General features: G+C 33.7%; 1 protein-coding gene across 11 annotated transcripts in view; it reads right to left on the reverse strand.

Annotated features, from left to right (window-relative positions):
• The window catches only part of MYCBP2 (MYC binding protein 2), a 248084-nt gene that overhangs the window by 9686 nt on the left and 224151 nt on the right, over positions 1 to 14247 (reverse strand). For all 11 annotated transcript variants that reach the window (XM_033105219.1, XM_033105215.1, XM_033105218.1 and 8 more), the window contains 11 exons: positions 11508 to 11588; positions 10242 to 10508; positions 9662 to 9945; positions 7902 to 7998; positions 6477 to 6596; positions 4813 to 4914; positions 3961 to 4089; positions 3474 to 3606; positions 2130 to 2233; positions 1150 to 1338; positions 286 to 393 (listed from right to left, as the gene is read on the reverse strand). In XM_033105219.1, the coding sequence (XP_032961110.1) occupies positions 286 to 393; positions 1150 to 1338; positions 2130 to 2233; positions 3474 to 3606; positions 3961 to 4089; positions 4813 to 4914; positions 6477 to 6596; positions 7902 to 7998; positions 9662 to 9945; positions 10242 to 10508; positions 11508 to 11588 (1614 nt within the window). The remainder of the gene's footprint in view (positions 1 to 285; positions 394 to 1149; positions 1339 to 2129; positions 2234 to 3473; positions 3607 to 3960; positions 4090 to 4812; positions 4915 to 6476; positions 6597 to 7901; positions 7999 to 9661; positions 9946 to 10241; positions 10509 to 11507; positions 11589 to 14247) is intronic.

Here is a 14247-nt window from a genome sequence, read left to right on the forward strand (position 1 = left end):
TCTTAGGGGGTCTGAAAGTAGTGATGCATGCCCTTCAGTGCATGATAATATCTAAATGAATTCTGTGATGCAGTATGTTTAATTTAACTAGCTTCTAATTGACAATTACTGTTTTGAAATGTATTATAATAGAGAGATCTATAATATTCTCAGGTACCACATAGATGAGGAGAGCAGAAATGATGAGAGCTGGTGGTAAAAGATAACTGGGAAGGACACACGTTTATTCTAAAAGATGAAGATGAAAATAAATAGAAAGTAGATAAATGTTGATTCTTTCCATACCTTGCAGATGGGACATGATATAAATCCAAATGTTATCCTTGGACCAAGCCATCTGTTTTCCAAAACTCGTCGACAGCACTGTAAGTGGAATACGTGACTACAGTCCAGCTTAAAGAAAGAAAAGAGAAGGATATAAGCAAATGTAATAATGACAGACACTTGAGTAACTGGCAAATTATTCAATGTCAGGTGTTACTCAAAGCAGGTAAGAAAAAAAATTCAAGAAATTTAGTACAATGCAATTTAAGCACTTTTCAACTATTGGACATTATTAACCAGGTCTTTAGCTTCTCATAATTTTTTACCATTTATATATTAATGCCACCTTATCAAGAGTAAGCTGGATTAGGGAGAAATGCAAAATTACTCAGTTTGTATTGCATAAAAAGAAGAAGAAACTATTGACTTAAAGATTTAGTTCTGAGAATATTACCTTGGAATTTTAAGAACTGGAAATATAAACAGCTAATAAAAGTTAAAAAAAAGTGTGTAGTAAATAGTAACTTCTATAATATTAGTACTATTATAGACGGAGATATATATACATTATGTATAGAGGTATGTATCATTATATCAGTATGTATAAATCAATTATATAATGTTATAAAATACCATTCTGGACTTTGAAGATTAAGAAAAGAGTAGCTACTGTAGAATCTAATAATTTTTTCCTTCCTTATGAACATTTTACACATTCTATTGACTACATAGGCTCACATAAATCTCAAATTAAAGCTAAGCACACAAAATGGAAAAAGAACATAAGAGACATAATTTGCTCTTTCATAAAATGGTAGTTATTAGCAGGATATTTTCGCCTAATGATAATTTAGACACACTTAATACTTTAAAAGCTGAGACAACCTGAATGGCTGGTGCTGCCGAGAGTGCTTCAGTGAAACATATCATGCACATGTCATCCGCATCTTGCTTCAGTGTTGTGGCATTTTTATCACAGCCATGGAGACAGGGCAGACAGTGCTCTTCATTTTTCACACCTCCACACGGATGGCCACAGGGATGTGTCTTACTACAGGCAACCTTAGCATATTCCTACGAAAAGTGAATTACAATGGCGTACAAAATATCAAAAAGGCACACATCCGGGTAATGATATCAATTACATTAATTTTCCAAGATATTTTCCCCCAGGAAATACATATGAAGGCTAAGTGACAACAAAGTGAAGTTACTTTTATTCTTTGTTTGAATTAACTTAGGGTTATTAATAAATTTTACTTTTCGTATAATGTGTTTTTTTGAAAATTTCACTCCACATAAAGGGAATGTTTATAAAAAAGTGAATTATAATTTTAATCTATTTGTTATAGCCATGAAGCAAAAAAATTCCTGACATATAATCTCTCAATCACCACCCATGCCTTTGCCAAAATGGGGATTAAAAAAACAAAAGACATGGATCTTTCACTATCTGGGCGCTATCCAAATTCTTGTTAACTAAATTGAAGAATCAAAAATATCTGGATAGCATGGACTGTGTACAGATGTTCAGGATTAAAGAACTTTCAGATACTGGAAATTTATTGTCGGGAAATAAGTGAATAAAATGTGTAAGAAGCAAAAGAAATACTGTCTATAGATTTTTAACTGTTTCTAGCAGAAAAGTTAAATATGTATGATGATGGTAATTGGGAAACACACAAAAGGAGTCTGGTTTGGACTTGAGAGCTTTACCTGAGCCATTCTCCAGCTTTGATAAAGCATTTAACTCTGGACATGGGTAATACTCTAATTTTGAAAGCGAGTGATGCTGAGCTCAAACTCTTATTTATACGAAGTAAACGTATCATGTGCGATCTGTGCTGTCCTACTGGGACACTCACCTGGCAGTCCGCGTCAGAACAAACACTGCCAACAGCAGACAACTCTGTTCCACTCCTAGAACCACAGAAGCGGCATGCTTCCGAGCTACTCGTGGTGGGTTTGCCTAGGTTCAAACACAAAAAAGAAAAACCCTCCTTAAGAATGTTTTCTACATATTTCAGTATAACTAATGAAAAACAAACAAGCAAACCAGGCTTGCATTAATTGTTATCATTGGAAAATCAGCGTGGCAGATTTATAGCTGGAGGGTTGTAAGCGGCCCTAATTACAAAATACGTAAATAATCACACGAAAAAAGGGATAAGAAACTAAAGATGTATCAAAAGCTAAATGAATTATTAACTGATTTATTTATACTTTTCAGGATAAACAAATAGATTAAACTTCTAGTCAAGACATCAGGTTGAGCAGATATGGCAAGACCCCCTACTATAAAAGCACAAAATCAGACAAAATATACCAAAAAAAAGTTAAAAATATACAGAAGAAATGGAAAGCTTTAAGTATCTTTCCACAATGACAATATTAAAAGGCAGAGGAGAAAACCTCATCAGAGAACATGAAACTTGAGAAACAGAATTCTGACCCAAGAAACTAGAGATAATAGATCAATTTGAAAAGGAATTTAAATGTTTGAAATAGTTAAAGAAGGAACAGAACACATAAAAACAAGGAGAGAACAAACATGAAAAAGAACAAAAGATTTGAAAAATACAGACTAAGCTCATTTTTAAAAACAGATACAAAAATTCTAAATATAAGCGTAATACATTGAATTCAGCAATATTAACAGAAAATATATGTTTTAAAAAGGATAGTTTATATCATGAATACAATGATGGTTTTAACATTAGAATATTTATTACTGTTACGTATGGCACAGGCAGATCATAGGAGGAAAAAATCAACTATGAGAAAAAAAGACCATGCTCTTGTAGCATGAAAAGTTACTCATATATAGAGTTAAATTTGTTCAGGTTTATACTTAACTCCAACATCAGAAATTTGTGTCAGATAAATGGCAGACTACAGAGGTGCTAAAAATTGAGACTTTGTAAGATTTAATGCAACTCTACGCACTTTATAAAAGAATCAAAATGTAAAAAACGTTTGAGACAAAACGACCTGTCCAAGGTCACACAGCTAGTTAGTGGCATAACAGGTTTCCTGACTTTTACTCTCATGTTCTTTCTACATTGTCTAGTAAATATAATAGACAGTCATCAGTGACGTCATAATCACTTGTCAGAATACATTCAAAATCATTCACATTAAATAATTAAACTAACATCTAGTTTAATCATAATCAGTAGGCATGGTTCAATCTTACGTCCTCTTTTTACCTGTGTGTTCTCGGAATTCCACCATTGCTTTCATTGTTTTAGAATCTGCTAGAGCCATTAACCAGAACAGTTTGGTTCTACCACAACCTTCATGAAGGTCAACCTTTATAGCTTCTTCTTCTTCTTTGAAGACCTATTGTATCATTAAAGAAAAGTATGTTTATCACTCTGAAAGAAGAGCATACAATTATTCAGTAATAATGGCTTTTATTTACCAAGCACTCTAAGAAGTTGCAGATATTTTCAATCTTGTCTTTAATCTTTACAACAACCCCATTTTTAAAATGTGGAAACTAAGGCTTAGGGAGGTTAAACAACTTGCTTGATTTATACAGTTCATAAGTGAGTTAGGAACTCCACCAAGGTCTTTGATTCCACAGTCCATTTTTTCCTATTATACCAAGTCTCTTTCCCACATTTTTTTCAACATTTATTGATTATATTTTATGTTTCAGATGCTGTTCTGTGTGTAAAGACAAATCTTCACCTGTCTTTGATGAGTTTTGGTTCGCCGATGAAGATGAAGGAATCTGTCACAGTCAGTACATAGATTTCCACAAACATTGCATAAAATGATTGCTGCAGTTTCACCATCATCATGATTATCACACATGGGCTAAAATAAGACATTTCCAGAGGTTACATACAGTTAACAGGATAGCCTCCATATTCCATCCATACAAGTTGAATGTAATTTATTTACAACTGTGTTATTCTGAAGCCTGTTAAGAATTTAGCATCCAACCATTTACAGAATTACGGCAATTATAAACTCCCAATTCAATGATTAGTAAAATAAACATGTATAATTTGCTTAGCGACTTAAGAATATTTCTATTCATTCTATCCAAATATTCCATATGCTAAACAAACAAATTATTCACTTTTGAAATTTCAACATTAGTAAGAAAATGTTGAAAGGGCCTATATAAGGTCTTCCCTTCCAGTGAATGCAGGGATACCTATCAAGCTTACTTTAAGTACATTTGTGAATAACGGGTATGCCATATTGACTCTCTGACTGCTTTACTTCCCTCTTTTCATAAGACTGATTACATTTTTAGTACAAAAGCTAGATACAGAATCAAAGTCTGGCTAAAAACAAATTTCGATATGGTGCAAACATGGCTCAAAGAAGAGGAAAGCCCTTTAATATAATTAAAGCCCCTAACATACGATGAAGAGGGGACCCTTGTGAGATGAAGTTGAGTATGTGACACAACATTTTCAAGAGTTCCACTAATTGTGTGTTTGGACTTGCAGGATGATTTTAAACCTAAGCTAAAGCTGACTCTAAAGAAAAACAAGACAACTTTATATAAAATCATTCTGATCTTACCATTTGTTTTTGTTGTCCATCCTTTCCCATCCATCTCCCTGAGGAGAGACGATCGACATGGTCCTGATCCAGAACGCACAGTGATGCTAGAGCAAGCCAGAGCTGTTGAAAGGAAAGGCTGTTATACTGCTGAGTTTTCAGGAAAGACTTCTAAAATGGTAACTTTCCAACACATGATAATAGCTCAATAAATGACAGATGGATTTGAAACTATGTAAATACCCCGCGGTACCCAAGTTTTCCTGATATGGCCCCAGGCACACATGCTCATTGCTGTACGTGCCATGCACCCAGCATGCACTCAAATGTTTACTGAATAAATGATCTGAGGAACCATTCTATTGCCTACCTAATATATAAAATTATCCTTTATTGGTCTAGTATGTAAACAACATATCAATACATGAATTTACACATTTAATATACTAATGCCTCATGCAAATTTTTCTGGTATCATCTGCCTGAGCCATTAAATTCCAAGGAAGACGGTATAATGGCTATTTAATTTTGTCTAGTCCCATGAGTAGACGGGTACTAAATTCCAGTAGACAACAAAGTTCCTCACAAGTCTTTGTGTGTCCCTAATGGCCTAGCACTATGCATGGTGCACTTTGTCAGAAATAAATAAAAGTCTAACAAACTTGACAATATTGCCCTAAAAATACTTAAAAACTTCCTGAGGCTGAAAAGGCAAGCTTCAGTTTTACACAAAATGGTATATTTCTTCATTACTGAAAAAAAAAATTAACTGTCTCAACTCTAAGAAGTGCACTGAGTGTCACTGGAAATGAAAAGTAAAAGAGGGAAAAATAGGGACAGGCCAGAAAAAGAAAAATAAAGTACATCAGGAAAAGGGGGAGTGCAGAATGAAGGAAAAGAATACATGCCTTTCACAGGTTGGTTCCTGTGAAAATAACTGTTTCAGATGTTACATTCACTAACAATACAACATACACTGGCTTTTTCTCCCCTAGGGAAATATAATTTATCTTCTTTTCCAGACTTCTGAGGATTAACTTAAGCAATTTGCACCAGTATTTACTTCTTCCTCAAGCTGTCACACTGCCCTGCTTCAAGGAAATCTCGAATCTCTGCCGGAAGCTCATGGGATGTGAAATTTGGTAGGTTAAAAATTCCCATAGATGTCTCCTCTTCATGCAGTCCCACTTGCTAAGAGATTCTGCCTCACTCTACCCTGGGCACAAAATGTTTGCTTTTTAAAAGTAAGGCCTGTAAATCCAGATCGGGCCCTACTTTAGGACAACTGGGCCATGCAAAAATGGAGCAGGGAAGGCCTGGTCTTCGAAGGACCTTCAGTTTATCACAGCACAATGCTCATAGTAAATGTACTGTGTAAGCTACAGTCAATACACCATTAGAAAGAGAATACACTGACAGATAAGGTAGTTTGGCCTTTTCTAATTATTTTATCCTTAGCCTCCTATATAATAACAAAAACAAGTGATGAAGAACACAATAGGGAATATTGATAGCCCCTATACTTAGTTCATAATTCAAAGAAGCCCTTCATGCTTTTTTAATAAATAAAATGCTAAAAAAACAAAAAAGTGGATTAAGCTGACTTACTGATTCAAATTTGTTCAAACCCATTACTGAAAAAGAACATGAAACAATATAGACCAAATGAAAAAAAAAACACCTACTCTAGTTGTTGCAATACATCTCACTGGAGATCTAAATTCTTCCTCCATCTTGGTCAAGGCAATGATGGTTTCTGCAATGGCATTTTTTGTTACTCGGGACCATGCTTCTGACAGATGACCCTGTTGAGTAGGACAGAATAATTTAATAAGCAACCAGAAATGTGTAATTATAGTAGTAAGTTCTATTCTCTTAAATAACATCTCTCACCCAAAAGATTTATTAGTGGAATTGTAGATCAAGGGATATACTTTTGAAATAAAAATCCTTCACAACCCTATGAAAAATTCAACTTCTATTTAATCACTATTTTGATGATTCAAAAGAAAAGTAAATACAAATTTAGGTTCTCAATACCCTTTCTCTATAGAGTTCAAGGGCCTTTCTTTTTACATTTAGATAAAACCAGAAGTACCAAGGTAGTATCTATGCTTGAGCAATTTTGATCATAAAACATTGTTATTTAATATGAAATAATTTATACAGCTAAGATAATTGCTTTAGAAGAGTATTATGGAACCCAAGAGCACAAATGGGTTCAACTTACAACTAAATTTTCTAACTTGATTTTTACTGAACACCAGTACTTTACTACTATAGAATTTAGGTGTGCCTAAACATTTTTCCTAAACATTTTCATTCAATGAATGTATTGAGAAAGCCTATTTGAGAATTGAAAAAAATTCTCCATTTCTCTGCTTGAGGAAATGTCCATGCTGTTGGGAAAAGTAATACGACTTCATATATTTTCCCAGAATATCTTCCCTCATCGCATATCCACATGCTATCAGTCTTTCAAGGGGCAGTTCAGATTTCTCCTCCTCCAAAATGCCTGCTGTCTACTCTACCTCTCAGGAACCTATAATCCACAGTATTCAGACCTCCTCAGCCCGGGACTCCTGGAAATCAGGGAAGGTGAGGAATGTAACCTTGTGGAGCACCCAAAAAGAGCCAGGGTCTCTGATAAGTCATTTCCTGTAGTTCACACTCCCTGATCTCCCCATAAAGACAGTATCTACAGACAGTGGTATAGGACATCAATAAAGGAAAGTATCAACCAGGAGAACCGAAGAGAATGAGAAACTTCCACTTTGGGGAGCTCCTTTTTTTCCTTTAAGTTTTTGGAGTCAGGCTGTTTTCTAGGGTTCAAAGAATATATACTTATTATTATTTTTTAAGTTTTAAAATCTTGAAAACTTCAAGTAAATTAACTGGGAAGCCTGAAATGAACATAGTTTACACAAAGGACAAATGTATCGCTAACTGAAAAGGTAAGTGGTGCAATAGTTAACCTACTAAACAAGGCCTTTCAATAAGCAAAACAACATAATGCACTTCTATCAATTCAGGAGAATGAGCTGCTTGTTCTGTTAATCAGATTTCTACTGCACTTCACTGACATTCGTGCCAACATGATGGGAACTTACTGCCGCCATATCCTTAATGAGTTTAATGATGATCTCTGAGATCTGGGTAGGAGTTGAGCCCTTCATCCACCAATGACTTTCACCCCGTCGAATGTAGCTACAAAGAAAAGTCAGCATTTACAAACTAATCAGTGATAGTTACAAATGAATAAGATGAAAACTGTTATTTCAGCATGTAGCATTTCAATTTTCTAAATGAGTCAATCAATTAAAGTGTCTTAAAAGAAAACTAATCGAAACATTACCCATTATCTGTCTCTTCAACCTCAAGAGAGGAGCTATTTTGATATGTGCTCCCCTTGAAATATTTCTGTTTATATTTTTGTATGCATCTTCTAGAACAATGTTATTCAAAGCATATCCATAGACCACAAACGGTTTATTACTAGTCTACATAGAGATAATAAAGAGCTTGCACAAGAATATGTCAACTATATTCCAGAGCATACTGTGTTTAGTTCAGCTGACATTTTTTCCCCCTGGCAAGTCTATGGAGATGAAGGGAGCAATACACTGATTTATATTCTGGTGTTACTTGCTTAATATCATGGATTGGCTCTTTTAGCAGCATTATTCCAGATGTCTCCCAATTTTCAATTTTCTGCTGCTACACACAATTCTGTAACAAACATCTTTACATATATATATAAAATCTTGTATATATAGTATGTATATATGTATATATATATATATTGTATGTATGTATATACATACAATATGTATGTATGTATACATATATATGTATATATGTGTATTGTATATATGTGTATTATATGTATATATATATAAAATCTTGTATATATATATTTTTATATATATATAAAATCTTGTGCACATATATGAACATTTTTTGAGGGAAATAGTTGCAGAAGTAGAATTGGTAGGCAAAGATATGCATATTTTAAATATAGTGACATGCTATCAAACTGACATTCAAAAAAACTATAGCAATTTACAGTAAGTATCATTTAAAAATGCCTATTTCTTCATAATGCTGCCAATGCAAAGACACTTTCCTTTTGTTTTAATCTACATTTCTTTGATTACCACTGAAGTCTCTTCAATTGTTTACTGGCATTGTAATTTTCCTTCTCTGAACTAACTTTTCTTGTCATTTATTTTTCTCTACCAGTTGTTTGTCTTTTTCTCATTGACTTGTACTCATTCTTCTTATATTAGGCCTAATAATTCACTGTCTACTATACAGGTCTACTATAAATATTTTTTCCAAGTCAATTGCTTGTATTTTAAAACATTTAAAAAATATTGTCTATCATTTAATTTTCATTTTTATGTAGCCAAATCTGTGCATATTTTCCTCTCCGACGTTTGGCTTCTGTGTTTTGTTTCAGGTCTCCCCAAATTGAAGATTATAAAACATATTCTTCTATAATTTGTCCTAGTAGAGTTTTATTTATATTCTTCTATAATTTGCCCTAGTAGAGTTTTAAAAGAAACATATACAAAACTTTAACTGATCTCAAGTTTATTTTTGTATATGGTGTGAGGTGGGGGCCTACATTTTGTTTTGTTCTACATGGGAAGTATTCCAAGGTCAAATATTCAGCAGATTCCTTTCCCCACTAACTCAAAATGACACTTTTATTATGTAGAGCATCCTTTTTTATATATGGGTCAGTAATTGATGGCTTCTTTTGGTGAATAAGTAAACAAGGCAGAATTTGAAATCATGTCTTAATTCTCTAAACAGTAGTTCATTATGTTCTATTTTAGTACTAAAAACAGCTGCAATGACCAACCTGGAATTGAAAATCATAGGAAGGGTAACCGTTGTAACTCCTTTGCCCACGGTGGTGCCAGCTGTTCCTGTGATGGTGGTTCCTTTGGCTTTTAGCTGTACTGTGAGAGCTTTGGCAATGCATCCTAGAAACATGTCTAAGATACCTAGCTTATTCCAATCTCCTTTCTCTGTTGAGTGAATAATATCACTAATATCTGCTGGGGGGAGGGATTTCACTCCTATGATGCTGGCCAGACGATTAGGGGTCACTTCAGGCAAAACTCGTCTTAATAAGGAGGTCACCTGGTAAAAATAAAAATTAAAGGAAAGAATTCCACTTAAAGATTGGTGTTTTCAAGTTTTCATTTTAAAAAATGAATCTAGCTTCCATTCTATGACTTCAAATATATTTTGCTCTTCCATATTCTCATATAATGAGTCAAAAATAAAAAGCATGGAGTTAAAATACAATCCAAAAACCTGAGACATAATAAAATAAAACTCTGTTCTTAAGGCCTTACACTTAACTACTTCAACTTTTAACAAAGTTTCCAGTAACAAAATAAACCAAAAGGTAAGTGGCCTGACTAGTCAGTCACCTGTCTCTGGACCCGAGGAGACGCTGTGTGGAGCAGGGAAAAGAGATCCTGGAGCAGAGTCAGCTGCTGAGCCAGATACTGCCGGCCCACGTTAGAGCCACTCAGTGCTAAAACCATTGAGAGCAGCTCAAAGCAGTAAGCATCAGAGGAGGCATCTTCATCATTGGGCTGAGAATTGGCATTTTCTTTGCTTGATATGGCATGTTCCCATTCTTCACGAACTCTGGTGGCTTCCATGCGAATAGCCTGGACTATGTGAGCACATACCTATTTGAGGGCAATATAAAGACAATGTAAAAACATTTGTGAGTCTGATTTACTACTCCTAGTTAAAAAAAGTAAGACAAGACTATCCGTTTATATTCTAGTTAATTCTTCATCACATCATTCTTTCAACTCATCTTAAAAAACAATTAAGGAAAACTCGGGGAACCATGACTAAAAATGGGAATATTTCAGTCAACTACTATGCAGAAACTACTTATAGACAAGTTATCAATGCCCCTGCCTATGGTTTAAGACACGAAACAAAAACAAATTACCACATTTTATCACTTCTAAGTCACATTTCTCCCCACATTATAACATTTCTATTCAAAATGTGCTTTATAATTGATGGCATTCACAATTTAATTGGCAGCAAATTTTTTTTAGTGATATATAAAACAACAGCACATTTTACAACTGGTAACATCTGAGATTCAATGAATTGCTGTTGAAAAAATAAAGCACAAAAAAATTTATGTTATTTATTGAAAAGATTTAATGGTATTGAAAGTTAAAATAATGGGCTAGTTTAAAACCAGTATTTCATTTGATTTTTGAAAAGCTAATTTTTATGTCATTTAGGTATTCCATTACATGAATAATATAGAGCTACTCCTCATCTCCTTATAATTAAAAATATTAATACTGGTTTAGTTATAATTGTTCAGCAAAATAAACCAACAAACAAAAAAACGGTGGGAAAAGGAACACAGGAAATACAAATGAAATCTGACATAGCTGGGCATTTGACAGTAAAATAAAATGTACCTGAAAATAAGAAATAAAAGAGAGTAGTAAGGTAAGAAAGTTAACACTCATCACTAATCTTTAAAGTGATACAGGTATGCAAATACACTCCTTCTCTAGAAAAAGGCAGATACATTCTGCAGGGCCTATAAAAGGGTAAGCATCAAAAAGCCTCCATAAATTTTAGAAAATACTTCGCATCCTAAAAACAAACCAAAACTGATGAAGAGAATGGAATGGCTATAAACCAACCTGTTTTTGTAAGTTAGTTAGTTTACTCCTGCTGAATATGATTCCAACCATATGTTCTTTCAAGTCAGCATCAGATGTTGCCTTTACATAAAAAAAAGGAAAACAAAGAAACTCTTTGAATAAAATTGATGTATTTGACATTTTAAAGTACCAAAAATAAGTGGGACTAATTCAATTTTTTAGCTCTGTACAGCAAAGGAAACCATCAACAAAATGAAAAGGTAACCTATTGAAAGGGAGAAAATATATGCAAATCATATATCTGATCAGGGGCTAATATCTAAAATATATAAAGTACTCATACAACTCAATAACAACAACAACAACAACAACAACAACAAAAATCTCATTTAAAAAATGGGTAAAAAATCTGAACAGACATTTTTCCAAAGAGGACATACAGATGGGCAACAGGTACGTGAAAAAATGCTCTACATCACTAATCATCAGGGAAATGCAAACCAAAACCACACTGAGATATCACCTCATACCTGTTAGAATGGCTACTATCAAACAGACTAAAAATAACTAGTGTTGTGAGGATGAGGAGAAAAGGAAAACTTTGTGCCCTGCTGGTAGGAATGTAAATTGTTGCAGTGACTATGAAAGAGCATGGAGGTTCCTCAAAAAATTAAAAATGGAACTACCATATGATCCAGTAATCCTATTTCTGGGTTTTTACCTGAAGAAATTGAAAACACTAATTCAAAAAGTTATATGTACCCTTCTATTCATTGCAGCATTATTTATAATAGCCAACATATGGAAGATACCTAAGTGTCCACCAATTGATGAATGGATAAAGAAATTGTGGTATATACATAAAATGGAATATTATTTAGCCATAAAAAAGAATGAAGTCTTGCCATTTACTACAGCATAGAAGGATCTAGAGGGCATTAAGATGAGTTAAATAAATGAGAGAGAGAAAGACAAACAGTGAATTATTTCTCTTATATGTGGAATTTAAAAAAATTATATACACATTATATATACATATATACGATACATACGTGTGTGTGTGTGTGTGTGTGTGTGTGTGTTATATAATCAAGCTCACGGTACTGAAGATCTTAGTCATTGCAACAACACAAGAAATTTAAGGCATATATATTGGAAAGGAAAACGTAAAACCAACTTTCTTTGCAGACCACAAGATTACCTATGAAGAAAATCCCAAAGATTCTATAAAAAAGCTTCAAGAACTAATAAGTGAATTTAAGAAGATCACAGGATATTATACAGAAAAGTCAAGTGTATTTTTATATACTAGAAATGAACTGGAAAGTGAATTAAAAAATACCATTCACAATCAAAAACATGAAATGTTTACGGATAAATTTAATAAGATGTATACAAGACCTCTACACTGAACTATAAGACACTGCTGACAGAAATTAAATAAATGGAGAGATTGTATCACGTTTATGGAAAGATTCAATATGATTAAGATGTCAATTCTCCCCAAATTGACTTATCAATTTTATGCAATTCCAATCAATATTCCAGCATGTTCCTTTTGGGGGAAGAGGGAGGTCGGGAGAAATTGACAAACTAATTCTAAGCTTTACATGGAAATGCAAAGAACCTAGAATAGCCAAAGCAACTCTGAAAAAGAAGCAGGTTAGAATCTGATTTCATGATTTTTATACAGCTGCAGTAATCAAGACAGTCTGATGTTGGTGTAAGGAGACACACACGCACACACACGCGCGCATACACACACACACACACACACATACACACACACACACACACACGGTGCCCAGAAAACGTATACACATTTTAAGAAGTATCTGGATGCTGATGGTAACCATTTTGAGCATCTCTTGTAACTGCAGAAGTCAAACGTGACTTGTATTTGTCTTTTGTTATTGGCATACATTGAGATTACAAGTAATACAGTTTTTTCCTTTTTTACAATGTGTATACATTTTCTTGGCATCGTGTGTGTATGTGTGTGTATACACACACATACACACAGATCTACACATTTAGGGTGAATTGATTATTGATAAAGAACAGTCTTTTCAACAAATGGTGGTGAACAATTGGACATGTACACAAGAAAATAAACCGCAAGCCTTACCCCACAATGTATAGAAAAACTAACTTAAAATGCATATAGCTCTAAACAAAGGAATTAAAACTGTTTCTAGAAGAACATGAGAAAATCTTTGTGACCTAAAGTTTTAGATAAGACACAAACATCATGGGTCGCTTAGGAAAAAATAGGCAAAGTGGACTTCCTCAAAATTAAGAATTTCTGCTCTCTGACAGGTGAGCCACAGACTAGGAGAAAATATCTGAACATATGTATTTGGTAATGTAGGTATATAGGTCCTAAATATATTTAAAAAATCTTATAACCTAACATAAATAACCCAATATAAAAATATGGGTAAAATATTTGGATACTTCACTAAGAATAGATGGCAAATAAACACAAGAAAATTTGCTCAACATTATTAATCAGCAGAAAAATCCGTATCAAAATCATAATGAGATACTACTACACACCTACTAGAATGGCTAAAATTAAAAAGAATGACAATACCAAGTGCCGTTGAGGATGTGGAGCAACTGGAATACTCAAACTACTGGTAAAAATGTGAAATGGTTCAGTTTGGAAAGAGTATGGAAGTTTCTTACACTTGCCATACAATCCAATAATCTTACCAAGAAAAACGAAAACATGTATACAAAGATCTGTATGCAAATATTCACAGCAGCTTTATTA

The sequence above is a fragment of the Rhinolophus ferrumequinum genome, chromosome 4 (genome assembly GCF_004115265.2).
Source record: "Rhinolophus ferrumequinum isolate MPI-CBG mRhiFer1 chromosome 4, mRhiFer1_v1.p, whole genome shotgun sequence".
Taxonomy (NCBI): domain Eukaryota; kingdom Metazoa; phylum Chordata; class Mammalia; order Chiroptera; family Rhinolophidae; genus Rhinolophus; species Rhinolophus ferrumequinum.